At 39.5% G+C, this 27,460-nt stretch overlaps 1 protein-coding gene across 1 annotated transcript in view; it reads left to right on the plus strand.

Moving 5' to 3' along the window:
* Window positions 1–968: 968 nt before the first annotated feature.
* The window catches only part of KAT6A (lysine acetyltransferase 6A), a 38,690-nt gene continuing 12,198 nt past the window's right edge, over window positions 969–27,460 (plus strand). Inside the window, exons 1-15 of the mRNA XM_058859201.1 lie at window positions 969–1,073; window positions 2,881–2,923; window positions 3,038–3,808; window positions 14,666–14,774; window positions 15,347–15,462; window positions 15,717–15,798; window positions 16,569–16,704; window positions 18,504–18,817; window positions 20,013–20,131; window positions 21,665–21,780; window positions 22,605–22,746; window positions 23,193–23,354; window positions 24,269–24,362; window positions 25,636–25,867; window positions 26,928–27,138. Of these exons, the coding sequence (XP_058715184.1) occupies window positions 3,206–3,808; window positions 14,666–14,774; window positions 15,347–15,462; window positions 15,717–15,798; window positions 16,569–16,704; window positions 18,504–18,817; window positions 20,013–20,131; window positions 21,665–21,780; window positions 22,605–22,746; window positions 23,193–23,354; window positions 24,269–24,362; window positions 25,636–25,867; window positions 26,928–27,138 (2,436 nt within the window). The 5' untranslated portion in view covers window positions 969–1,073; window positions 2,881–2,923; window positions 3,038–3,205. The remainder of the gene's footprint in view (window positions 1,074–2,880; window positions 2,924–3,037; window positions 3,809–14,665; window positions 14,775–15,346; window positions 15,463–15,716; window positions 15,799–16,568; window positions 16,705–18,503; window positions 18,818–20,012; window positions 20,132–21,664; window positions 21,781–22,604; window positions 22,747–23,192; window positions 23,355–24,268; window positions 24,363–25,635; window positions 25,868–26,927; window positions 27,139–27,460) is intronic.

Below are 27,460 nucleotides of genomic sequence, written 5' to 3' on the forward strand. Positions count from 1 at the left end.
CGACATAGAACGCATAACAAAATGAGACTCTTTCAATTAAATATAACCTGAGAGAGAATGCTGTTAAATTTGAGTCTGCTCCTTGCTCACCACATGCCAGTGGAACGCTGTACCTCTGCAGAGCCGAGGAGAACCTGTGGTGTGAGCAAGCCAAGGCTGGACCTCTAACGGGCCCCTTCTGATACCTGCGAGGAACAGCCGGCTCTGCGCAGCCAGAAGTACCCAGAGAGCTCCTAAGGTACTGTCATGTGGAACAGGTAATGTTTTGACAGTGTATTATTCACTACTCTACACAGTAAAATACGTCAGAAAGTTACAGAAATTACCTGGCAAAGATGGCCAAGGAGAGACTAGCCCTTATTCACGCACATATCAAGTGGCACAGGCAGAGTACCCGTTCTCAGAGCTAAATGGTATCGTTATTCCAGCACTCCACATCACTTCGGAAAAAGCCTAGGGTCGCGGTTTTAAGCGCAAGCTTAACTAAGCTTAAGAGAGGAATATCCTTCTTTTCATGGTATGGGTATCCATCGCCAGCGCGCACCCGGCAGCCCCAGCCCTCTTACCATCCTGCCCGTTTCTCGGCGGTCGGAGCCTCCGGCAGCCACAGCCCGCGCTCTCGGACCGCAGGGGCTCCGCACAGCCACAGCGAGACGCCCAGGTCTGCAGCCGCTACCCCCCAAGTACGCTTCCAGTCAGCCTTTACCGAGCGCCGCCGCCTCGCCGCACGGCACGGCACGGCACGGCCCGGCACGGCCCGGCCCGGCCCGGCACGGCACGGCACGGCCGCTTCCCTCACTCGCCGTCCGCCCCGCTCGGGCGGCTCCAAGCGCGTCCCGGCCGCCCCCGCCCGCGGTGGCGCAGCTGCGGCTCCACAGCGCCCCCCGGCGGCCGCCTGCGCCCCGCCGCGCTGTTCCGTCACCTCGCCACCCCCCTCCCCCCGCTGGCTGTTCCACCTCACGCCCCCCCGCCCCCCGCCGCAGCGCGCCGGGCCCAAGATGGCCGCCGTGTCAGTTTCGGGCTTCGCTGCCGTCCGGCCTTCACCTCCCGGGTCCCGGCGCTCGCGGGCCTCGGTAAGTAACGCTGGCGGAGCCGCGCCGGCTCGGGTGGTTGATGCCGAGGAAGTCGGGGACAGGCGGTTGGCGAGCTCCGTGGCCTGGGGAAGGAGAAGGCCTCTTGGGCGCTCTAGGCTCGCGGCCTGTTCCGGCCCCGCCGCCGCTCTGCGCCAGGCCCGGCCCCGCCGTCCGCTCCCGCGGTGCTCGCTAGGCCCACGCCTCGAGGAGCTGGCGGTCGCTGCACAGCACGGGTGAGGCGAGTGGAGCGGCCGGGGGTCGGCGAGCTGAGCTTCGTTCAGTGTCTGGCGCGAGAGAGCGCGGCTGAGGCGGGCGCGGGCCCAGCCGTACCAGTGCGAGGAGCTGACCGGGCTGCGCTGCCCGTATCCGGGAGGACGGAGAGTTGCGTGGGGCCCGGTTTTCTGCCGCGGTTGCGGCCTGCGCCCTGCTTTTCCCGACGAGCCTCTGTGCTGGGGTAGCGCGCTCCTTGGGGCGCCGTGTGCGGGACCGAGCCGCGTAGGGATGGGGACGAACGGTAGCAGGTGCAGGGGTCGCTTGTCACGCAGACAGCGAGTGAGCGAGCGAGTGACCCACCGGCGCTGGGACTGTCCCGGTGTCCCCGGCCTGGTTGCATAACGCCCTGTGCACGGAGCTCGGCTGTGGACGGGGGACGGAATCCTTCGGGCCTCGGGATCCAGGCGGGCGGGCAGGGGCACCGCGGGAGCGCATCTCTACTTTGCGAGGAGAGCAGGTGTCGAGGGCCATGTTTCCCTTTACATCTGTTGTTCGCAGGATAAAAGAGCTCTAGGCAAGCACTGCATCCTTTCTGGTTTAAGCAGTCATTCAGAATCTTTCCAGTACTGGCCGTGTGGAGCTCTGCTATTGAGTCTAATGTCTGTATGCAAATGTCTTCTGAGTATTGATAAAGTCTTCAGTATTTACTAGAAAGCAGAACATGATAACTGTGTTGTCGACTTAGCTCTTGTCTCAAACTTCCCTTGTAGAAAATCGTTATTTTTTGTGATAAACACTTTACAGATCCTTCTTGGTTAATGTACTATTGTACTCCTAAAGTAGAATTTCAGCACAACAGACAGTTATCTCACCTAGAAAAAGCTATTTTAACGATAACAAACTAAAGGCTCTGAATTAGAGCCTCATACTCTTTCACCAGCATCGTTAATTAGCAGTGTCATAAGTATTCCTTTTATGCTGTGTACAGTCACCCGTTACTTTGTCCTCAGGTGTTTTCAGTGGGCCTCATCAATACTGAAAATTGCATTGTATTCTTTTTTTTGATGGCCTCTAGAAGTAGAGCATTTAATTACAATCTCCAGCTGTTTATCTTCACTTCTTTCCTTTATGGAACAACTGTCAGAGCCTTTCTTCACAGAAGGGAAACCCATGATTACACTCCTGAAAGTGCACTGAAAGTTTCTTGTTGTTTGCTCAAGAGTCTTGGTTATTTTCTGTTGAAGTTTCAGGCAGTGTCTTCCATGTGTAAAAATTAAGAGAGCTGCTGCTCTTTTAAGATGTTTGTTGTGGTTTTCTTAATTTATTTGTGATCAGCAGTGGTAAAAATATTTTTATAGACTAATGGATCAAAATGGAAAGGACACTTTTCTCTAGGTTGTATTGAATAATTTTAGCGCTAAGATATGGCTTTTATTAGTAGTGAAGATAAAACCTGAAGTATTACTTCAGTATTTCAGAACTGTAGTGGCTTAAAACTCTTCTATGTGTTTAACAAATTAACATTGTCTGCTACTTTTTTTCCTTTTCTTCATAACTGTTTTGTTTTTTAAATGTCTCTCTTGTTTTCTTCCAGGCCTAATGTTAGAGGTCTTTTGATTGTGAGACGGGAAGCTCAGGTGAGATAATGCTGAAATCTTTATACCTTTGTGGGAAACCTTGCTGTGAAGCTGATACGGGATTTATTGGAAAGAGTATAGATGTTTCTAATTGTTTTGTTTTCTTCTCTTCAGTGTGACAATAAATAATGTTTGAGAAAGAAAGATTAATTCAGAACAGAAAACGTGTATGCTATGGTTAGCTGGTTCCCATCATTCGAGGATCTGTTTTCTCATCATTTGAAACTCGTTCAGCATCAGGATAAAGGATAACGACTCTATGGATATACAGAATTATTCACCATGGTAAAACTCGCCAACCCGCTGTATACAGAGTGGATTTTGGAGGCAATCAAAAAGGTAAAGAAGCAAAAACAGCGACCTTCAGAGGAGAGGATATGCAATGCAGTGTCATCTTCTCATGGTTTGGACCGCAAAACTGTTCTGGAACAGTTAGAGTTGAGTGTTAAAGATGGAACTATTTTGAAAGTCTCGAACAAAGGTCTCAACTCCTACAAGGATCCTGATAATCCTGGGAGAATAGCACTTCCGAAGCCTCGGAACCATGGCAAGTTGGATGGTAAACCAAACGTGGACTGGAATAAACTTATTAAACGGGCAATTGAGGGCTTGGCTGAGTCTAGTGGCTCATCTTTGAAGAACATCGAGCGCTTTCTTAAAGGTCAGAAAGATGTGTCTGCATTATTTGGAGGTAGCACTGCCTCCATTTTTCACCAGCAATTACGATTAGCTGTCAAACGTGCTGTTGGCCATGGTAGGCTGCTTAAGGATGGACCTCTGTACCAACTCAACACTAAAGCAACCACTAATGCTGATGGGAAGGAGAGTTTTGAGTCTCTTTCCTGTCTCCCTCCAGTGTGTCTCCTTCCCCATGAAAAGGATAAGGTAAGACACAATTTTTGCGTGATCATTTTCTTGTGATCAATGGAACGTGTCACTACAGAGCTGCAATTTGAGGCCAATGATCTTGAATCTGGTATGTTAGAAATTATTAATGTGTATTTAGTATCCCATTGTATCCAATTTTCTAAACACGAGAGGAAATGTAATGGATTATAAATTGTATTTCGGACCAGAAAATTGCAGATGAGCTGCTGTGGGGAATTTACAACACTTCTGTGCAGTGGAACTGGAAGTATGGTGACAGGCTTACTGTAGGTGTGTCAGCAAAACATAGAAAGTAAGCCTCCTTTCTTGAAGGTGAGGTGGATTTGCAAAGCAAACTTGAGATGATCTCTTACTTTCGCATTTTTATTTGACTGACATTTCTTCTTTCTATTTGAATTCAGTTAACATAGTGATGGGCTGATTAGCAATTGCTACCTAATGCTGTCTTAGATGCTTTCTTTATAATGGACAAGGAACTTTTTGTCCCAGAATCTCTTCGTTGTGAAATAGGAAGAAACCTGGTCTAGTGGAAGGTGTTCCTACCTATGGCAGGGGGTTGGAACCAGATGATTTTTAAGGTCCCTGCCCACCCAAACCATTCTATGATCTAGAGATCATGGAGATGCTGGAAAGAGCACCCAGGGACTTCTGTACCCTCTGCCCCCTCCCCTCTCCCCCATTTTAAATATACGCTCTTTATAAAAAACAAAATATTTTTTTCTGTTGCTTTCTCTTATTTTTTGTGGTCTTCCCTTCCTTTCTGCCATACTTCTGCATTCCTAAGGTCATTAATCCTCCACTCTAACCTCAAGGTGAAGTTGTTGGAGTGAAATTCATACCCAATCAGTATCTTTTTATTCTTTCTGTTACTGTGAATGCAGAGTAAAACAGGAGCTTGTTTTTGTTTACTTTGTTTATTAAAGATCAAATTGCCAATGATTAATATATTGTACTACTTATCTCTAGGACATCTAGAATATGAAAATTATTCTTTTTTATCCTAAAGAGATACATTTTTCATCAGAATGGGAAATTTTTGGTTGTTAGAAATATCCTGTTCAGGGATGAGTTCTTTGGGTGTGTCCTAACTCATGGTTTTTGAAGTCAGCTTCAATCTTTGGTGAGAGATGCTTTAATGATTGATTAGGATTTGAAGATTTAAAGCTGCTACAGGAGTCTTCTTCCTAAGGAAAATAAAATCTACACAGCTGCTTTATCACCAGTAAAGTTTCTCTGAAGTTCTAATATATCTGTGGGAGCTTTACTGTGGACACAGTACTTGTCAGTGTGTTGTGCTGTGGGCTGGTGTAGTGTAGGAAGTATTAATTCCAGTGTTCTGTCTACAAATGTTTCCTATGTAAGTCTCCAACTTTATAATGAAATCAGTATAGCTGTAAAATGTTACGAAAACTGAACATAAACAAACCTGGCACATGAGGTGGCTGGATTAAGAATGTTGCTAACAGTTGATATTAGTGGCTGTGCATATTGTTAACACAGCCTGTTCAGCCTTCTTGTAATGTGCCTAAGCTCCGGAGCAGCCTGATATTCTTTGAGATTAATTGTTCCCTGCGCTTTTCTTAAAATGTTATAAATCAGAGTGGTGAATGGTAGTATGAGCTACTATAAATACTGAATTTAGTCTGGGATTTGTTCTTTGTCCCCCTGGAAAAATATAAATTTTACAAGGGATTATTGCAATACATTCTTCAGTTTTTGTGTCTCTGTGTCTGTGTTTAACCCTAATTTTCTGCTCTTCATGTAGTATCTCTGTGCTGTGTAACTCAGACAGAGTTTCATACTAGTTTCTGAAGTAATTTTGAAGATAACAATGTTAAAACATGTAGGTTCTGCCAGCATTAATTGACTGGCAAGTCAGTCAGTGGTGGCTCAAAGTTCCTGTTCTCCAGGATTTTTAAGACAGTTTATTTTTTGGTTTTGGTTTGTTCTTGGTTGATTGTTTTCTCCATGCAGACAGTGCAATGACCTTCACTCGAGCGCTTTCTGTTAAATCTCAACCAATTTATGCAGGTGCAGAAGACATACTGTGCTATAGTGATTTTCTTGACTTATTGATGGGTTCTTGAGAGTGGTGAGGTATTTTTTCTCTTCTTTTTTTTTTTTTCTTTAATTCTTTGGGAGTATTGTGATAATGGTTCCCCTAATTCTTAGAAGGGACTTGGCAGTAATATGAACAAAAGGAAAAAAAGTTCAGCCTCCCACCTGCCAATTGATGGCTTGACAGTCCCTGAGCAGCAGCCCCCAGACAGCTTCTCCCCAGTTTATGTACTGAGCATGACACCATATGGTCCAGAATATCTCTTTCGACAGGCTGGGTCAGCTGCCCTGGCTGTGTCCCGTCCCAGCATCCTGTGCCTGTCAGCCTCCTCACTGTGGGTGGGGTGAGAAGCTAAAAAGTCCTTGACTTGTAAGCCCTACTTGGCAACAACTGAAACATCAGTGAGTTATCCAAAGTATTCTCATCCTACAAAACGCAGCATCATACCAGCTACTAGGAGAAGAATTAACATGATCTCAACCAAAACCAGGACAACTGTTAATATAGTATTACTACAATGCTGTTATTACTACATTACTTTGAGAGACTACTGCAACACAGTAATATTTAATACTGTTTAAGAGAAAAGAGCCCTTTCTTGGTATGCCATCATGAGGAACTTAAGTGGTAGTAAGTTGCAGGTCTTAAGGCTGGATGCCTTAAAGATAGCTTGCTCTGCTTTTGTTTTGTTGACACTTGCTACAGAAAGAATCTTTGTAAAATCATTATTATTAAAAAAAACCAGCAGTAACATATCAGTTAACTGAAGAAGTGGAAATCATTGCTATACGTGTTAGAAGTTTCTAGAGCATCTGAATTTTGATCTCAGGACAAGAGTAGGACTGTTTCTTCCTCAATTAGAAGGAAAATACAAGTGGTATTGTTTGATATTCATTTGTACTGTCCTTGAAACTGTCTTTTATGTCAGTTAAAACTGGCTATGGCTGCAGCAACCTTTAAGTAAATATCTTAGTATTATCCTGCAGTACAGGTGAGAGTATAAAGCCAAACTTTTGGAAGTGCTTCCTGAAAAAAAAAGAGAGGAACTTCTGTGGCCGAAAAGTAGGAGTAATATTTAAAGGAGATTGCCTGTGCTGCTGTCTTGCATGTTCCTTATGGCATATCTGTTTCTTAGTTTTCTGTTGCTGTTTGTATCTGTTGGTACTTATCAATCAGTTTGTGGCTGTGACTGTGGGCTATTATATATGCAGCATCCTTCAGGCCTTCCCTCTTGCCAACAGTGGTTCTAGATCCCAGTGTGTACTCATAAATTCACATAAAGCCAAACTTCTTGTATCTTTTTAGAAAGTTTGTATGCTTTGAGGGCATCATAGTTGTTTTGAAGGGTTTAAGAATACAATAACTATTGCTATAGTGCGCCCGTTTAAAGTTAGTAATTGTTAATTCTGTGTCTTAAATGAAGGAACTGTCCGATTACTGGTAAAGAGGTTATTTTTTGATTGATTTGTGTGGGGTGGAGCACATAAATGATCTGCAACCAGAGCACTGTAATTACATATTGAGACCTCACCCATTTCTCCAAGGGCGCTAATCAAGCTTAGGCTCCCAGCTGGAGGAGGATTAGGATTCACTCTTTTCCAGCTGGTTCTGGGTAAGAGAAGTCTGTAGTTCTGTCTAAAAAAACCTTGTGGTTGGTAACAGATGGCCTCCATCTGTATGCTGTGAAACTCTGGAAACCCAAATGTTAAAAAATTACTTTGAACTTTATTCACTCGATTAGTGAACAGGTGAAGTAGCTCATAGTAATTGCGCAAATCTAAGTAGGTCCTAATACTCTTGCCATGGACACCTGTGAATGGATGCTATGAACTGATGCATTTAATGTGGAATGGGGCTGAATGGTACCAAGAGTGGCGTTGGCCGTGTCTGGAGTCATGATAACTTAGATGCAAAGCATGTCACTCTGGTCAGGTCCCTGTTGTCAGTCCTTTCTGTCCAGTAGATTATTGACAGATACGGAATGACATTTCTCTGAAGTTAGGTTAATAAAATAATTGTATTTACTACAGAGCTTTAAAGGCTAGTCAGACAGGGAAGAGAGTGCATGATGGAGAATGTTGATAAAGAAACAACAGCTTGATTCCAGTGTTAGCTTTGTTATGTAGGAGGGGAAGAGACAGCAGAGAGAATGAGGACAGGTCATTCCGTCCCTGCTTTTCTCCTAGTTTCCCAGCAGTTTTATCTTCAGTCATAGTGATGGTGGAAAATCAATTGAAAAGCAATAGTTAGTAAATGATGTGCTGCCATTTTAGTTGAAAAATAGGTTCCATGTTCTTAAGTCCAAACATGCAGTCAACAAAATTGGGTGAACAAACACTATGTGTGACAGACTGCTGTGTCCTTCAGCCTTTGTGAAGTAGGTGGGTATTTGCTTGTTCAAGGATTTCAAACTAGATTTATCCTAGTGAGTTGTGATTAATTCATGTTGGCCTCTAATCGATGTATTTAGGTTTTTTCTGTATTTGGTGTATAAATCTTAATTTTTCTTTCCTTGCCAATATTTTTCTGACTGTATGAACACCTTTCCTTGGAGCAGCTACTAATACTGCTTCTGGCATTGGATGAGAGGTTGTAATGTTGCTTGTTTAAATGTTCAGGAATCTGGCAGTCTACCCATTGTTACAGCTATTGAGGTAAATCTGGACTTGTAGTGAGATACAAAAAGGAAGGGGGGAGAAGGATGTCCAAGAAGAATGACCCTTGAGTAGGAAGCAGAATTCCATTTGTAATATATTTGCTTGTTTTGAGGTACTTTTGAAGGTCAGTTAATCAGTCTGTAGACCTATGCATGAGCAATGACTTCTAGTTTGAAAATACAGAATCTTCCAAACATGTTTCTGTGAATACTTTTGAATTACTAAAACCTTTAATTACCAATAGTTGTGTTAGTTCACTGTATTTTGGAAAATTGAATAGAACAAATTATGGATCTTTTAACTATGGTACATAATTAAATACCTTCACAAGTGCTATTAAAAATATGAGACTGGACCACTTCATTTCCTGGAATCTTTGCTTGCTCTTTTTTTTTTTTTAATCTTTAGCAATAAGTTGAGTCGCCATTCTATCTCCACTTATCAGTGTATAAAATGAAAATTTTGTCAAAACTAAAGGTGTTCTGAACTATAAAAGAACTCAGTAGTTCTACATATTTCTCCCCATTTCTGCTGAACTGTCCCATCTAATCTTAAAAGTTCAGAAAAATTGATGTTGGATACAGCCTTTAGATGAGTGTGTGTATGGTCTGACTTAATTTAGAATTCATGAACAGTATACAGCCTTTCCCAGGCAGTAGATTTCTCCTCAGTCTTTGAGACTCAGTTCTGGATATTTAGTAATGCATGTTTTGATTGTAGTGCTGGATCTCTGAACTTGTCTGGACTCATAGTGAATTCCTTGAAGGTGTGCATGGAAGGAAAGAAAGTAATTCTTCTGCTGAGCATTGCAATGACTGAACTTCAGAAGCTGGTAATCATTAAGCTGCATGCAAAATCTTTAGTGCAATCTCAGGAACAAGTAGATGCACTTGCTTGGTGCTGCCACCAATGTTTTTTGGTTTTTTTTCCTTCAAAATGTACAACCATAAAATGTTCTGACTGACTTCACTTAGCTTTGCAAATTTAGGATACCTTTGTATGTGTGGTCTGTCAGCAACAGACCTGTTTAGGAAAGGTTTTATCTGCATGTGTTTGGGGTTTTGCCACACTTGCAGTATAAGGCTGCTCATGTGAGAATGGTCTGTGTCTGTGCAGATGGTGCAGGGAGAGAAAATAGCATGGAATGACTATGGGTCAAGAACGTGGGACTTCATTAAATCTTACTGTCAAGAGTGTCATATCGAACAGTGAATTTTGATAGTGAAGACTTATGTGTAGAATGGTTTTTTTGTTCTCTCCATTTTGTGCTCAAGGTGGCAAATTTTCAAAAACTGAGTAGGATTTGGTCTCAAAGTTGAACTTGTGTGGGTATTCTGGGTAAACTACAAGTAGCGACCTTGAATCAGGCAGAGATCTTTAAAATGCATGAAACACTCATTGACAGTGCCTTTTGTGTCTTCTCTGGTATCATGCTTATATGGGAGCTCTGCATTCTCTTAAATACTTTTTTCCATTTTCTCACTGAAGTATTTTCCATTCTTTTAGGGATGCTGCTAATCATGAAGTAATGCAGTGTAGTGTTTAAAGATAGAATAATTACCTCTATGCACAGACATTACTTGGGTTTTAACAAAAATCTCTTTTCCAAAGTAACTTGCTATTTCTAGAAATCAAAGTCAATGTTGAAGTTTCTTACTTTTTGTGGCAATCTAAGTATTGTGGAGTGCAATTTTTTTTTCAGTGAGAGGAATTAGGATTGTAGCTTGCTTTTGATTCTGTAGTTTTTCTTTTGCAGCTGTGGAAGTCTGTGACGTCTTAGAAATACCTTTTGATCTAAAATAGAGTAATATAATCATCTGTCACTGCCAAGACAGCATCCTATATTTTCTTGAAAATTATGAACTGAGACAAAGTGTAGGTGAGAGCTCACAGGATATAACTTTGGGTAAAGACAACGTCAGTAACTTGAACTGCTAGGTTTCTGAATCAGTGTCAAGGGAGTTTCTTTATACTACAGAGAAGGAAATCTGAGCCTCTCTTTCCCCTCACTGCCCTGAGTTTGCAGTCAGGAAGGCATTGGATTCTGATTGTGACTAACAAATCTTGAATAGTTTTAACCCTCTGATTAGAGAACTTGTTAGTTCTGGGAAGGTTATTTAACAGTTGACTATCTAAGCATTTCCAGTTGAGATTCTGTGAAGTTTTTACCATGCACATATCTGACAGTAAGATAATTTCTTCAGTTTGAACATCGGTCCCAGATACTATTCACATTGCTTTTCTGCACTGGTTTCCAGATATCAGTAAACACTGCAGAAAATTCAGCCTGTCTATACCTCACTAATATCCAAGTTATTGGCCTTTGCACTTGGCTCTACTCTTGGAGCAGCATTTCAGATTTTCTCTCTGTTGTGTTAGTCCTTCCTCAAACAGCAGCACACATTTAAAATGTCCTTTAATTTTTCTATTTAAATGATCCTATATGTTTCTCTTAAAAAGCGGCATGTATTTCATGCTTGTTCCTTTCTTCTGTATGCTATTTTATCTTTTCTCCCTTACATTTGTTTTAATGTAGTCTCATGTTTTAGCCCATCATTCTGCCATATAAATATGCTTCTTCCATTCAAGTGAGATTCAGCAAGTGAATTGGAGACAATATCCATTTACACAAACATATGTATGTTATGGTAATAGCTTTTCTTGGGTGTATTAAAATATATTTAGCATTGTTTTCTTTAGTAAAAAAAGTATTTTTAGGGATTTCTGGTTTTACTCTCCGGTTCTTTTTTTTTTTCTTTACTATAGTGTCTGGAGGGAACATGAAGAGTTGTGATTTCATAACTTACATAGAAGAAGGGTTAGTTACTAACCATTGCTCCTACAAGTTGATATTATTGGATAGTATTTCCTAAATTCTGCAGTTTTCTCTACATAGAGCAAAAAAGCTCACATGATTTGTAAAATTACTTTGATAATATGAAATTCATTGGTTCTGATTTTATTGAGGCATGGAACTGGAGCAGTTTTCCTCTCCAGCTTTCCTCTCCTGATCCAAAAGACATGGAATCCAGGCTTTGTGATGCTGTGCACACTGAAGCATGTTTCCTCATGTTTTAAATAATTTTTTCCATGTGGTGGTAGGTTATACTTTCCCTCTGTCTTTTCTGGTTCATCTGCTTCTTGCCAGGAGCTACAGCTTTCGAGGGAGACCTTTGCAAGAGAAATGGACTATTTGAAGTGAGGAGTAATGATTCGTCACTTGTTTAAAAACAGACATACAAAAAAAGCATTATCTAGCGTGAATTCTCAGAAGCCATCTAGCGTTGCTTCTAGGGGGCTCACATTCAGTGGTTCTTGAAGAGCAAAACAAAACAAAACAAAGTTGGTGTGAGTGTATGTGTTTCTTTTATGCTGGTTTAAATTCTATACCCACTCGATTACAACCACAGTGACTACCAGAAGCATATATATGATGATGGGACAAAGATAGTCCTGGTATCTAGTGAGCCCCAGATGGTATTAAAACATCTGCAAATTAAAGTGCTTTAACATTACTGGCAAGTGACCATAGTGGCATTGTGGCCTGCAGACTTGACTGTGAGTTTTAAGGCGTTTCCTAACCTCACTTTTCCTAAATTAAAAAGACTACAAAGCAGATGGGTAGGCCAAAACTGAGATTGTAAAATTACTACACACACACTTTTTCCGTAGGAACTTCTCTGTAGTTGCCTTTAGGAGAGCATACAGTCTGTGAATCTTTAAGGCACATTTGGTTTCTAGGAACCCCTTGTATAGTAACGACATGTGCTGAGAGGCTGGCAGGCTGTAAGACACTGTCAGTCCAATTTATTCTGGCTCCCTCCCTCACTGAATCTGGTGACATCACACAGATAGATGTGCTTGCAAGCAAAACAGCAGAAGGAGTTGAATGTCTGCCAAAAATTTGCAGTGTGAAACTGAGCTGCCTGCTTCCATTCTTGTTTTCACGAATCTTTTATTGTGTGCTTGCATTTTTCACTTGCCAGGATATTCTTTGCTGAACACAGCAGCAGCAGCGAAATCTCTCCATACTTAGCATAACAGTCTTACACAGAAACCTTGGAAGAGAAGCCTGATCTCTACATTAAAAATTGTTCCAACTTAATTATTCTAAAACACTTTGAATTCTAATAGAACCTTCCTCCAAACTGTAGATGTTTTGAGTTTTTAAAATGTGGTAAAGTGTTTGCTTGCAGCTTACCAGGGGTGATAAATACAGGAAACATTGAAGCTGTGAAGGATAATCTTTGATCTGGTTCCTCCAAACCTAGACAGTGTTTACATGTGGGCATCCAAGTTTGAAGGACTGTAGGGATGAACAGGGTATGCACAAATACTGGCTAGAACGGAAAATAACTACTGTCTTAGGCTGTTGACTCTCTATAAAACTCTGATGAAATAAATTGTTCATGAACTTCCTGCAGAGGATGCGTGAAATAATTTTATTTCTCCCCTGAAAAGTTACAGCTTTCCTTTCAAAAGGCAGAAGGTAAAAGTAGTTACTGAAATCTTGATTCCAAGGAAATTCAAGCATTGACTGACCCTTCATACACAAGGCTTTTTCCCCCCAGTAAACCTGATACTGAATGGAAGCAGCTAGTTGTCTGGCACCTAGAGCCCAGTCATGAACAAAAAGAGAACAATTTGTATACAGTAGATCCCCTCTCGCTCTTTAAAGAGGATGGGGAATCCCTACACAGTTGATTTCAGCTAATGTTGCTGTGGTGACCATGGCAGGAAAGATACTGCCTGTGGGTAGTGAAGATGCTAGCTTCCCCCTCCCACTTGGATATTAATGATTTGTATGCTTGGCATAACTATCTACAGTTGCCTTGTGTTCTCTGTTTCTCAAAAGGAGCAAAAACTACAATCCTTCAATTAACTAATCCTGTGAACATATTCCAAACTGAAGTAGTTTGATAGGCAGGTGATTTCATATTAGTTTACACTTCAGCATCATTTGAGGTTTACCCAAAGGTTAATATAAATACTTGTATTCTAAATGAAGAATGTCAGGCTTTTGTTCCTGTTGTATGGCTTAATTTTGAAACAGCAAATCTCCAGGGTGTTCAGATTGTTTTCATCTAGTGGGTGCTTTAAGGACCACACCTCAGACTGAAAGTGTACAGTATGTACCATGTCTGTACATTGAACAAAAGGCAGAGCTTTCAAATTTTCATTTTCTGTATTAGAGTAATATAAACAAACTTGATTCCTGCAAGAAACTATTCTGGATACAGCTTTGGCTTTGGCTTAGGTAAAGTAAAGTTAATTGAAGTTCTGGCATATACTTCCATGCAATTATTGACAGCATGCACATATGTATCTGCGGAATAGATTCTGAAAAGGTATGTTCGAAATCACTAACTGTATCTTGATACAGCTATACAAAGAATGTTTCTCAAAACTTGACGTAATCTAATGTTATTCCCATTTCCAGTGTTCTAAATGTGATTTTAGCATATTTTTTTTTAATTTTTAAATTAAATTTTGTGTACATCTTTGCACTGGAAACTATAAATCACAGGATTTAAATGCAGAATTGGATTAGAGAGAATTTGCTAGATAACAAAATCCAGCACTTAATGTTAAATTAGGCTATCCTTTCACTCTTATTAGTTGATCAAGTGCCACTTTAAAAGAAAACAATTATTGCACTTGCTGCATCTTTGATGAGGCTGTAGAATGTCAGTCCTTAAATTTAAAAATGTCCTGCTTATTCCAGTCCAAATGTATTGCTGGCTAGTTCATACCTATTTCTTACTTTGCTAGTGCTGTGCCTCATCTTAAATACATCTTTTTTCTACACAATGTCTAACTCACCCCATAACTTTTTCAAAGAGAGCACACCTTTTTTATCTTCCTGTGATTGCTAAATAGCATACTCACATAATTTTCTGCAGGAATATTTTATTTTAATTTTTCATAACAGGGTTAATAGTTGTACAGTTTTTGTACTTTGAAGTACTAATTTCTATTCAGTTAGTGCTATATTCAGTGTGAGAGCCAGGTAAAATCTTTGAGACATGATATGTATTACATCATGTTTATGTGATATATAAATGCCTGTGTCCTTTTGTGTATTACAGTTTGCTCCCTTAAGATACCCAGTGCTCTTACTGTCTGTTTTCCTCACAGCCGGTTGCTGAACCAATTCCAATTTGCAGTTTCTGCCTTGGTACAAAAGAGCAAAATCGGGAGAAGAAACCTGAAGAGCTCATCTCTTGTGCTGACTGTGGCAACAGTGGTAGGTGACCATTGACAGGGCTGCTGGTGTTATCCCCTTCCCTTGAGACAGAAAAGTTGGTACACTGCCTGGTGCTGCCTCATGCACAGAAGGAGTATGCATCTATTAAGAATCTTGCCACTTAAGATAGAGAAGTCTAGTATGCAGTCACTCCTGCTGACCCAGACGTGAGGAATATGCTTCTGTGGCATACAATACAGTCAGTTCAGCTGAATCTTAGCCTTCCAGAGAGGAGACGGTTAAGTTAACCTAGCTCGAGTAATTAATTTGGTTCCTGGAAGTTTATTTTTTTCTAAATGTAGCAATGAAGACCAATTTCACCATGTTTCTCAATTCAGTTATGAAGAATTATCTTTGGGTGCTTTTGTATGTGGGCCTGCCATTTGCTATCTAGGGCACTGGTTTGTGTTATAAGTAGGTAAGAATAGAAGCACCTAAAAATAGGAGTATCTGGATAACCAAAATTCTGCATGGGAATGCATAATTGATAAAGTAGTCTCTATATGAGCTATCTGTGACCGTTAACAGAAGTATAATGATTTTACCAGTAAAATCTTCTCTTTTTTCTCTAGGTCATCCGTCCTGTTTGAAGTTCTCTCCAGAGCTGACAGTTCGAGTGAAAGCCTTGCGATGGCAGTGTATTGAATGCAAAACATGCAGTTCCTGTAGAGATCAAGGAAAAAATGCTGTGAGTATAGTGGAGAATGGATTGAATGAAGAGGATATCAGTTTTGTGGATGTTACATTAAACTTTAAAATAAAATTATTTTAGAGGCAAATATCTGTAGCTTTTATTTTAGTGTGGTAGTCTTTCTGAGATCTTTGAAATACCTTGAATTGTCCGTAGTTCAAAACTATATACCTGTTCTCTGAAATGGTGACAGATTAATGGAGGGCTTGATGCTGATGCACATATAAAGAGAGATTATCTGTCTTCAACAGGATAACATGCTATTTTGTGACTCCTGTGACCGTGGCTTTCACATGGAATGCTGTGATCCTCCTCTTACGAGGATGCCAAAAGGTGAGGAGTTTGTCGTGAAAAGGATAATTTAAGATGGTGTTGGAAGAGATCAGTGGGCAGGCAGTGCTTTCACTTAATAGGTCCTCTTTTAGCTACATTTAGCTCATTTTTGTATGGAATTACTTTTCAGGTATTAGAAACCAAAGAACGGTCAGAACTTCACATCCAGGTTTTTTCATTATCTCCTGTTTCCTGTACCTTACTCTTTGTAAAGGGATTTGAAAAAAACTTCTTGAGATTTGAAGGAATAGAAGTGATCCCTACAGATTAAGATGATCAGCTTTCATTTGCATGAATAGCCTTGTACAAAAGAAAGAGATAAGTCCTATGTTTTTGAAGTGATACCTATTTGGACAGTAGAATATTCTGGACAAATTAACTTCTCCTCCCAGTCAGAAAGCAGATTATCTACGGAAGAGTCTTCCTTGGTAGTTAGAAGAAAACTTTTGTGTATAAGATAGTTGGAAGTAGTATAGTCGTAAGCAGATAATGGGATAATTGGCCATTAAATTATGGTGTTCTGATGATGTACTGCTAGTTAAGGAGACTTCCTTTGTGTTTGGAACTCTTTGGGGGCTGGGGAATATTAACAGGACTTGAGTTCATATTGTTGAAGCATAATGCATAATTCTTTTTACGCGTGTATGTGATAATCGGTGCCTTTGGTACTGTTCCTACCCTTAATCTCAGAAGGCCTGTGGACTGTATTTCTCCCGTTTGTCCTATATAGGTGTCTCTTGCATTCAGTGATGGGGACTTGTGTCTTACAGGTATGTGGATATGTCAAATATGTCGACCACGGAAGAAAGGAAGAAAACTTTTACAGAAGAAGGCAGCACAGATAAAAAGACGTTATGCTAACCCAATAGGACGTCCCAAAAACAGGTTAAAGAATCAAAATACAACGTAAGTCTCTATAAGGAAGAGTAAGATGTGAGATTCTGTAGGACAGTAGGTATTTCTGAAATTTCTAGTCTGCTTTGTGAGAGGTTTTCTTGTACAATTGGCTGTTCATTACAGATTTTCTGAGAAGGGCTGTGAAAGACTAGAAGTAACCTTAGTGCTTATTTTGGCCAAGATTTTTTACTCTTTGTAGTAATTTACTATTTATTTTTTAACTATTCTTTATAGTCATGGACAAATTTTACTGTTTGTGTAATCTCTTTTGCTGGATGTCTCCTCCTTCCAGCATAATTGCCTTGCTTTGCGTTTCCCAAGAACACTTTCTGTTGTGTAAAGAAATTAAGTAATCACAATAAAGCATATGAGATTGTTTGACATATATTTAATCTGACCCTGCTGCCAGAAAATATTTTGCCCCTTTCTGCTTCTGTCCTCATGTTTCTGCATTTGTGGAGAACTCTGTTGTGCTGAGACAGAAGACTGTGTTGGTGCAGCCTTGTCATGGTTGTTGTGGGGCAGCTAGTTAGTTGTCAGGGAATTGGATTTGGGTGGGCAGGAATTCTTTGGATAACTGTTCAGCCAAAGCAATTTCCTTGAATTAAGACTGCTGTGCAGTGCTGGTTGTGATTCAGCAGTTGACTCTTCAGGGTGCAAAACAATGAAGGAGCATGTCACAAGAACATCTGTTTCGGACATCAGGTCAGCTAAAAAAAGTAGTTGAACCACCAATTTATTCCAACCAATAGCACCAGAGGATGTTCTGGAAAACAACCTTACAAAATTTAATGCTTCTGAAAACATAGAGGGAGTGTCTCTATTAAACATGTTTTTTGGTTTTGGTTTTTTTTTTTCCAGTCAGTACAATAATTTTGCATAGAAGAACTCTCAGCATAATTCAGAGGAGCAGAAGGAACACTAGCTATCCGCTCTTACTGTTTTGTCTTTTTTAACTATTATTTCATGATTGATTCACATTTTTTTTGCCTTTGTTCCATCATTTGACTTGCAAAATATATTAGAATTGTGTGAAGATGTGTAGTTTATCTTCTTAGGAAAAAGCTGCCTCTTTCTGTCCTCTGTAGCTGAAAAGACTGTGGCTGAAAACAGTCAGTCAGTCACTTCTTCTGAAAAGTGTTGAATACTCAGTTATCTCATAGAATCATAGGATCATTAAGTTGGAAAAGACCTCTAAGATCATTGAGTCCAACCATTAAGCCAGCATCCTTGTGTTCACCACTACCCATATCCCCAAGCCACATCCACACACCTTTTGAATACTTTCATTTCAACAGTTTTAAAATTTACTGTCTTGAAGATGGCATTTGTTTGGAGAGCAGCACTGTTTCAGCTAAGGTGACCATCAGTGGTATAGGTTCTTAGCTAATAGATGCATCTTTCATGTAGTAACTTTCTGTGGAATTTTTACAACAATTTACTATCAGTACAAAAATTATGGCAAATGGCAAGTTTAAATGTTTAATGATTGCATAAATTGAAGCCTTCTGTGCAATGTATTCATTCTGATTACTGATTTTAAGATTTAATGTTGTGTTAAATTTGGTGAAAGTCTATTGTTTATATTCAAATTAGTTTGACATAATGTTCAATGTAGAGAACAGTAGTACAGTACTTCTACTGAGATGTTTAAATCCTGGCTCCTCTAGGGTATACAGACTCTTAATGACTCCTGTACTATTAAATTCTTCAGCTCACATTCTGCATGGTTGATAAATATGTTAAAGAAGACGGTAGGCCACCTTACCACATCTTCTGACCATATCTTTCCCCTTCTCATCCTTTAGATCAAAAGGTCCTTTCAGCAAAGTTCGCACTGGTCCTGGTCGGGGTCGGAAGCGTAAGATGGCTCTGTCCAGCCAGTCAGCATCATCACAAGGAGGATACCTGGAACAGACAGATGTCTTGGACTTCTGCAGAGATGGCAGCAACACCTTGAAGTTTAACAAGAAAACCAAAGGGCTTATAGATGGCCTTACTAAATTCTTCACTCCCTCCCCTGATGGACGAAAAGCTCGAGGAGAAGTGGTTGACTATTCTCAGCAGTATAGGATCAGGAAAAAGGGTACCAGGAAATCTAGCACTTCAGAATGGCCCACAGGTAAAGATTTTTCACCCTGCCAATGCAAGTATCCTGTATACCAAGCAAATGTTCAAAGGCTAGGATGTTGAATTGACTGGAATTGTTAGAGGCTGGAAACTTTGAGCTGAAAGTTAACACTGGAATGCACTTACCTTTGGTGCATTGAGGTAGAATATGAGCTGCAAAGAGGAAGTGATCCTAGAGACCTTAGCCTCTTTATATATGATGGCAATGTGTGATGAGGGGTTGAATGATTACAGGGAGGTAGAATGCCCATTTGTAAGGAGGCATTTGCAGACAGGCTGGGAAATGGGCTAAATAATGTCACATTTGAAAGAAATAACAGAGGCAATGGTTCATGAAAATTAAGAGCAGCAAGACAGAAGTATGAAATGGAAAACAGATAACTAAAACCAGTCTGACAGACCTGTGAGCTTCCAATCTATGGATGCATGCAATTGTTTCTTAATTTTCTCAGCCATAGAGGAGCCTGTTTGTGTGGCTTGGCATCTTCTTGCTGAAAACTATCCCTTCCCTTTGGAATGCAATTCTCCTTTCCTTGTTTTTTTTGCCTTTCTAGCTTAAGATATTATCTATGTGTGGACCTTTATCTAATTTCTGTATTCAGATATTTACAGTTTTGGTGAATGGCTCTGAATTGCTTCTAAGCAGGCAGTGGGAAATACTCCACAATAAAATACTATGTTTACAGCTTTAGAATAGTTAGTCACCTGCATTAACCTGGCTGGTGCTGGAAGAACAGCAGTGTGACTTATGCTTTGGGAGTGAGGTGAAGTGTCTAGAGGGTTTTGTTGGGTTTTTTGTTTAGATTTGTTTGTTTGTTTTTGTTGAAGGGATGTTTCTGAGGTGATGAATGTAGGTGTCCGGGTTTTGGTTTTACCAGATACGGCGTTTAAATAGTTGTGATCCTTGTTTGTGAAAAATAGACTTAATGGTAAGCCATTTATGCCTTCATGGTATTGTGAATATCTAGGTGACGACATTTGGACCTGCTTAAACCTAGGACAGTACTACTTACATGGTCCCAAATCTAGAACTTGTTCTTCTTTTGTGGTCCCAAATCTGAATAGAAAATCCTATCAAAAAAACCTGGCACAGCGTGTGAATACAGCCAGATGTTGTTTGTCACTGCACTAAAAGCAAATACTTTCTTGTAAATGTAGGTGAAAACAATTTTCTGTCTCATTTACAGACAATCAGGATGGCTGGGATGGAAAACAAGAAACTGAGGAGCGTTTTTTTGGAAGCCAGGATGTCTTAAATGAAAAAGACATGGAGTTATTTCGAGATATTCAGGAACAAGCACTGCAGGTAAAGTTAAACTTTCGGTGTCTGGCAGTAAGTACCAAATCTGTAAAAGAAGTTTAAACAAATCTAAACCCACCACCCTAACAACAAAATAACAACAAGAAATACAGACTTCAGACTGCAGGTTTGTCACAGAAGCTAATGTTCTTGGTTTCTGCTGCTTGAGAGTAATGGAGAACTGACATCAAGAGAGCTGAAGGATACTGTAAAAGTGAGCATAAGAATGTAAGAGGTTAAGGTGGCTAAAAATCCTGTGGCTTTAGTCCTCTCAGAACTGTTAAATAGCTGCTAAAGCATGTGGAAAGTGAAAGCAATAAAATATGGGATGGTTTGCTAGCAGCATGGGTCACATAGACTCTCTGAGTAGCTGAAACATTCTTTTTCTAGATACTTTAGCTCCTTATGGAACAGGATTGAGCATTGCTGTTTGTGTCTGTGTACACACTGAACAGAGGTTGCTGTTCCTTTTCATCTAGAACTCCACAAAATATGGGTGCCTAGGATAGATCCACCAGTCCCACTCAAGAAGCTTAGCAATATGCTAACTTGAAATGTTACCTTTCAAACAGTAGCCCATTGCCCTGGGTATAGCTGTCTCATTCTGCTACCATAAATTTGCATATAGGTAATTCACTGGTACTCTTCACATTAGTTGCTGACCTCCTGCATGAAGTGTTCTCATTTGTTAGTAACTTCAGTCCAGGGTCGTTCATATTATAATGCAAGGCTAGTGGGAATACTTGTATTTCCATAATTCTGTGAGTGACAGTCTTTTGAGATAAAATCTTTGTGAATCAAGAAAGCATTTATTTTCATTTAAAGTGGAGCATTTTGTATCCTTATTTTTAGTTGCTATAAAATATACAGTTACTGTCAGAGGGACAGGGGAAATAAAGGTTGTATAAGTAGTTTAAAAAAACTCTATCTTCTATTTTTTTCTTCTTCTAATAAATGTGAGGTTTTTTTCTTTAGTTCTTCAGCACTTGTGATGATAAGCAGGTAGCCGCATCCTGAATATTTTGTTGGTTTGGTTTGGTACATTTGGTTTGGTAGCTGCTACATTTACAGTAGTTCATCTAGTCTCAGAGCTGGGAAGACACTAATGTGTGATGTTAAATACTCGCATATTCTAGTTTTTAACCTCAGGAGCAGTTTATGTTTCTGTTCTTCATTATTGAAATAACAAGAAAGAAAATTGCAATGAGACTCAAAAAAGATTGTATTAAACTTCACTTTCTACTAATTTGTATTTAAAACTGTGACATGCAATACTGTGAATGGTAGTGGAGATACATGGTATGATAATGTTTATTAATTCTTTCTGCTTGTGAACCACATCACATGGTTGCTTGAAGTGTGACTGGTACTGGTTTTTAGTGTCAGAGTCACATGCAGTGTCACAACATCTGCATCTTCCTAATTCCCAGTGAGTTTGAGCAGGATAGGCTGTGTAGATAAAAATGTTTTGATTTATTTAATCTTAAAAGTCTTTCACTTGGAAATTCATGAAAACTTGGGTTTTTTCCCCTTGCATAGAAAGTAGGGGTGACTGGGCCTCCTGATCCACAAGTCCGCTGCCCTTCTGTTATCGAATTTGGCAAGTACGAAATCCAGACCTGGTACTCCTCCCCATATCCACAGGAATACTCGAGGTCAGATTCTTCTTTTTATGGGAAAGCTGTACTCCAGCAGGCATAGAAATCTGGTGGTTTCATTTTGGTGACTGAAAGGTTGTTCTACTATGTTGCATATATAGTTGCTTCACTGTTCTCTTGCTTAAGAACCTTGAAAATTGTCTAGGCTGCAAACTGTTTGAACTTTATTCAGAAAGAGGAATGACTTGTAGGGGCTGTAGCTAAAGGAAGAAAATCAAGTCAAACTCTTTATTCTGCCATTAAACAAGAATATGTGGTCTGTCACAAGGAATTATTCTAGCTGTATAAAGACATTCCTGTCTAAGCTAGAGTATATCAATGGTGTTAAATCACAAGAATTTTGGGATACTTGCATTATAGTTGTTCATGTCAGTTTAGTATGTAAAACCGTTTTAAAGTAAATGGGTACCCATCACTCAAGGGTATGTACATACAGCTGGGATGTTGTCTGTGATGAGGAAAATAAGGGAATAGGAACTATTTCTCTCATCCATCCTAGGATGATCACCATTGGTGCAAAACTGGGAGGGGTTACTGGTTTTTTCCTAGGATTTTAATCTATGTCTTCTGGCACAACTTAATAATGTCAATGTAATTATGCAGGATATTAAGGGCATTTTTTTAATATGCATTTGTTACAGAACAAGTGTCATGACTTTAACTATGGTAAGTAAGGTGGTTTTGCCTTCATTAGCACACACACAAGGTCAGTGTATATTGGGTTTGTTTTCATCAAGTTCTCTATCAGCAGGAGTGAGGAAAGTTATACAAAAGTCTCTCTCTGTCTTCAGTCTCTGTTCTTTCTTTATCTTCTCCTACAGGCTACCAAAGTTGTACCTTTGTGAATTCTGTCTAAAATATATGAAAAGCAGAACTATTCTCCAACAGCATATGAAAAAATGTGGCTGGTTTCATCCTCCAGCCAATGAAATTTACAGAAAAAATAATATATCAGTCTTCGAGGTAAGTTAGAAAATTAAGCCGCTTGCTCTTATCTTTGAAATAGGGTCCTCAGCACCTAAGCATGTGATAAATTTTTCATAGTCCTAAAAATCTGCATTCTTGAAACACTGAGTTTCCAAGCATGAAGAGCAACATAAGCAGCCAGTAGGAACTGACCTTGCGTATAGATTATTCATCCATAAAACACAGAAGACTCAATTTGTAAAAATGTGGGGGGTTTATTTTACAAAAAATAATTTTACGTTTTCACTTAAGCTATATTGAATGTAACAGTAACTTGGTCACAGCCTCTATTCTGTGGAAGTTTTTAGTCCTTTGACATGCTACCTGTGATAGAAAAGTCTTTTCTCATGTTAAGATATTTCAAATGTACGGGGATACTCAGGTGAAGCCTGTCCTTGCATAACAGCAAATGGAGTGACAGAACTTTTCCTCATGTCTCTAAGGTTGATGGCAATGTCAGCACTATCTACTGCCAGAATTTGTGCTTGTTAGCTAAACTCTTCTTGGATCACAAGACTCTGTACTACGATGTGGAGCCATTTCTTTTCTATGTGCTGACGCAGAATGATGTTAAGGGCTGTCACCTTGTTGGCTACTTTTCCAAGGTAAGTATTTGGGTACAAATTGTTTGGTATGATGAGCAGCGCTGCTTTGTATTCTTTAAATTGTTGTAATTTAGGTTCCTGCATTTCATATAATAAATTATGTAATACAGGTATAGACATCTATTGTAACCAGGTTTTATTTATTACATTTATTTATTACATTCAGAGACCACCAGTTAGTAAATCAAACTTTCCTGTAACACTGAATAGCATATACTTGTTAAGAAACTTGTACTGCAGCTAGTGGTTTAAAAAAACTTCAAATTACTTTCTGCTCTTGGTAGGGATTGGGTAGTACTGTTTGTGAGATAGAGCTGCTTGGTAGTTCTGTTTATCTCACCTTTTGTTCAGTATATACATTGTTTTCCAAACAAGTTTGGCAACTTTGCACCTGATTTGAAGACTTTTAATTTTTTTGAGGGAACAGGGCCAAGATTTCAGATAGGACTTTTCTTAAGATTTTCATCCTTAATTATTTCAATTATTTATAAATAGTTTTATTTGAAGCTTTTTTTTTGTAGTATTCAGAACAGCATATATGAGACTGGATTTTGGTATATTATGCCTGTAACATTTAAAGAATCATTGGAATACCTCAGTCTTTTGCAATGAATTTAGCTGCCTTCAGATTTATTCTTAGAATTTATCTCCTCTGCAGCTTATGTTCTTTACAGTATGCTATCTAAGAAGGTTATGTCAAGTTTTCATTCTTTTTGCTTTTCATATCTGAAATGATGGTAGAGTTTTAATATTGTCACTTTGAAGTCTTTCCTTGGCTTTATTGTTCCTAAGAAACTTTGACTGTGGCTTCCTATCTCACTTTTTGCTATAGAACCACCTAGGCACTTTTACAGAGCAGCTTACGCTATTTCTCACTGATCTGTTTTTTCAATAAGAATTTTTTTTTCCAACAGGAAAAACACTGCCAACAGAAGTACAATGTTTCCTGTATAATGATTCTTCCACAATACCAGCGTAAGGGCTATGGCAGGTTCCTAATTGACTTCAGTAAGGAACTTTTTCTTTACTTTTTGTAGTCTGTCTTTTCATTTTTTAAAGGATTTAACAGTAGAAGCGGATATTTTTCTAAACAAAACACATCTCAACACAAAGGCTTCTAAAACTCACAAAATCATTTGAACTTCGCCACTTACTCTTTTTGTTGGAACTTCAGCTCTAAAGACAAATTGATCATTTCCCCCTTAATTCCAGTATTTTCCTTGTAAGCAACTTAAGGTAGAAACTAAAGGCATGTGTCAGTATAGTGATTTTAGCAGAAGTTTGTCTTTTGCATATAGTTCCTTTTACAGAAAACCAGCTGTAAGACTGCATGGTCTGTGGAAATCTTCAGCCGCTTGATTAGGTGAATGAGTGTCTTAAGCAAAAGTGTCTTTTTAAAATTTTAATTTAATTTAATTTTAATTTAACTTTGAGAGCAATAAAACCAGACATACTTAAGCTCTGAATACTCAGATAATTCTGAGATTCATACATGTATCTCAGTAATGTCATGGGAAACTTCCCCTGTAACTATACATTGTTTATTATGCCTAGGGTAATTTAATACAGGCCTCCCTATGGACATACAAGTTTTGGAGTTAATGTTCAGAGGAAAACTACTGGTAGAATTATATCAGAATATCTTTTGTAGATAAGTTTTTGTTCTCCTGAAAATACTGGTGAAGCAAAAGAACTCAAGGATGTATCTTGAGAAATCACCAAATGCAGGTTAGGGTAGAATAGCAGTGAGAAAGCACATTTGTCATCTTCCATCCATCGCCCTTTGTCTCACTGAGTAGAATATAATCTCTCAGCCTTTACTGAGCCTGTGCAATGTATCACAGTCTTAAATTAATGAAATCTCTGCAAATAGAGCTTGATACTCTCCAGTATGGTCCTGGAGTTTGACAGTAGAGAATTTTCAAGAAAATTATTAGTCACATTAGTTTTAAGAGTATGTTTTTCCTTTGTCATTTCCAAAATTGCTATTGCAATTGTGCATCATGCTTGGTGTAGTTTCTAGGTAGGCACCTGCCGTCATCTCAGGGCATTACCTATAGTCAGTGTCTGATGGCAGCAGAGTTCAGAAATATCATACTCCATCACTGAATAACAGGAGTTTAAACAAGCAAATAAAAAATGGGCCCAACAATTCAAAGTATCCTTCAGAGCTGTTGTCCATATCTTGTAGGCAGCACTAAGCTATTATATGAGGCCTTTGTAGAAGTCAGGATGGAAGCAGAAGTTAATATTTTGAAACTTTTTTCTTGTGTATCTTTAGGCTATTTGCTTTCAAAGCGTGAGGGTCAAGCAGGATCTCCAGAGAAGCCCCTGTCAGACCTGGGGCGCCTGTCATACATGGCTTATTGGAAAAGTGTAATATTGGAGTGCCTTTATCATCAACGTGACAAGCAATTAAGCATCAAGAAATTGAGTAAACTGACTGGAATCTGCCCTCAAGATATCACTTCCACTCTGCATCACCTACGAATGCTTGACTTCCGTAGTGATCAGTGAGTACAGGAGTCCCGCTGTAATCCCAAATACCTTCAGATGTATTTCATTGAAATTTACTGGTGTTTGAAGACAAGTCACATCTAATAAGCTTGATTTTACTAAAGACTTCAGTGTCCAGATAATGTGGTACTCATGTGCAGTGCAAGAATCATTCAGTGCCAAAGCTGGCTCAGATGTCCAGCTGCGTAGCACTGTAGATGTGGAATTTCAAGTAATTTACTGCTGTGAGAGCAAGTTGGTTTCTTGGTCATGTTTTCTTGGGATCCCTCAGCCAAATCAGTCTAATACACTCACAAATAGAGCAAAGAACAACAACTTCCTTTCTCTAGAGGCAGATCTGCTCCTTATTTTCAGTCAGTGAGCAGACGGTTGCTTCTCTCTCCGTCTCAAAAATGCCATAAAATCTGTGGATTAACATGGAATGCTCAAAGAGTAGATCAGATCACTGGGAAAGATGAAGTGTGTAGGTATAGAATAGAGGTAGCCTGCTTGCTCAGCCTACAAGTCAGGTGAAACACAGGGAATTAGTCTTTGTTTCAGACCATAGGAGTTCAATGAGTGGGGTTGTATTCTATTATGCTTGTGTTAAAATTGAAACTTATTTGGAAAACTTGAGAACACTTTTATGTCCTCATCTGACAGTATACCTTAAACCAGTGATATTTCTCTCAAACCCTTAAACAAAATTCACTATGGTAGCAGGACTGCAACTTCTCTTGAGCAGTCCTTTTATTTCTCTTCAGTAGCTTTCACCCTGTATTGCCCATTCCCCAAATGGCATACCCCTTGTCCATAACAAAAACGATACTCTGCAACTGAATGTTACCCATGGAAGGATAATGGCTTCACCATTAACAAGAAGTGGAAAGGATTTTAACATTTCCTGGTAGTCAGATGGTAATGCAAATTGTACTATTTTAATGAGTTTCTGTTCTCTCTGAAGTTACTTGTGGCAGCACTGATTGAGAGTAATGTATTTTCTGTACTATATTTGTTTCACATGGCAACATGTACAGTATGTCACCTGTTATTGATTAGAGTATTATTGCTGTTCAGATTTGTGATCATTCGTCGTGAGAAGCTTATCCAGGAACACATGGCAAAGCTTAGAACTAATGTCCGACCTATTGATGTGGATGCAGAATGTCTGCGTTGGACACCTGTTATAGTTTCCAACTCAGTTGTCTCTGAAGACGAGGAAGAGGAGACAGAGGATGGGGAAAATGAAGAACAACAAAAGCAGAAAGAAAAGGATCCAGAGACCAGTGTAAGAGTGAATCTCTTGTTTCTGTATGGCTTTATGCTTAATGTGCACTTAATGTGTAGTTTATACTTAATGCTTTTGGAGGCAGTGCTAACAAAATTTCAGATGCGAAGCTTGCGCATTTGTCATAATCATAAAAAGCAATGCAATCATGGCTAGTTTATGTATCTTTATGGTTTCAGATTAGAAAATAAAACTAGAGAAAGCATCAAGGTGTAGTCTAGAGAGCAATCGTTGAAGGGGTTGCACTCTTGTATCAGGTGGTGAGCGCTGAGTAGAATACTGAGGCAAATTATCTGCTGTTGCTGTGTTCACATTAAGCTAA

This window comes from Poecile atricapillus, chromosome 29 (genome assembly GCF_030490865.1).
Source record: "Poecile atricapillus isolate bPoeAtr1 chromosome 29, bPoeAtr1.hap1, whole genome shotgun sequence".
NCBI classification, from domain to species: domain Eukaryota; kingdom Metazoa; phylum Chordata; class Aves; order Passeriformes; family Paridae; genus Poecile; species Poecile atricapillus.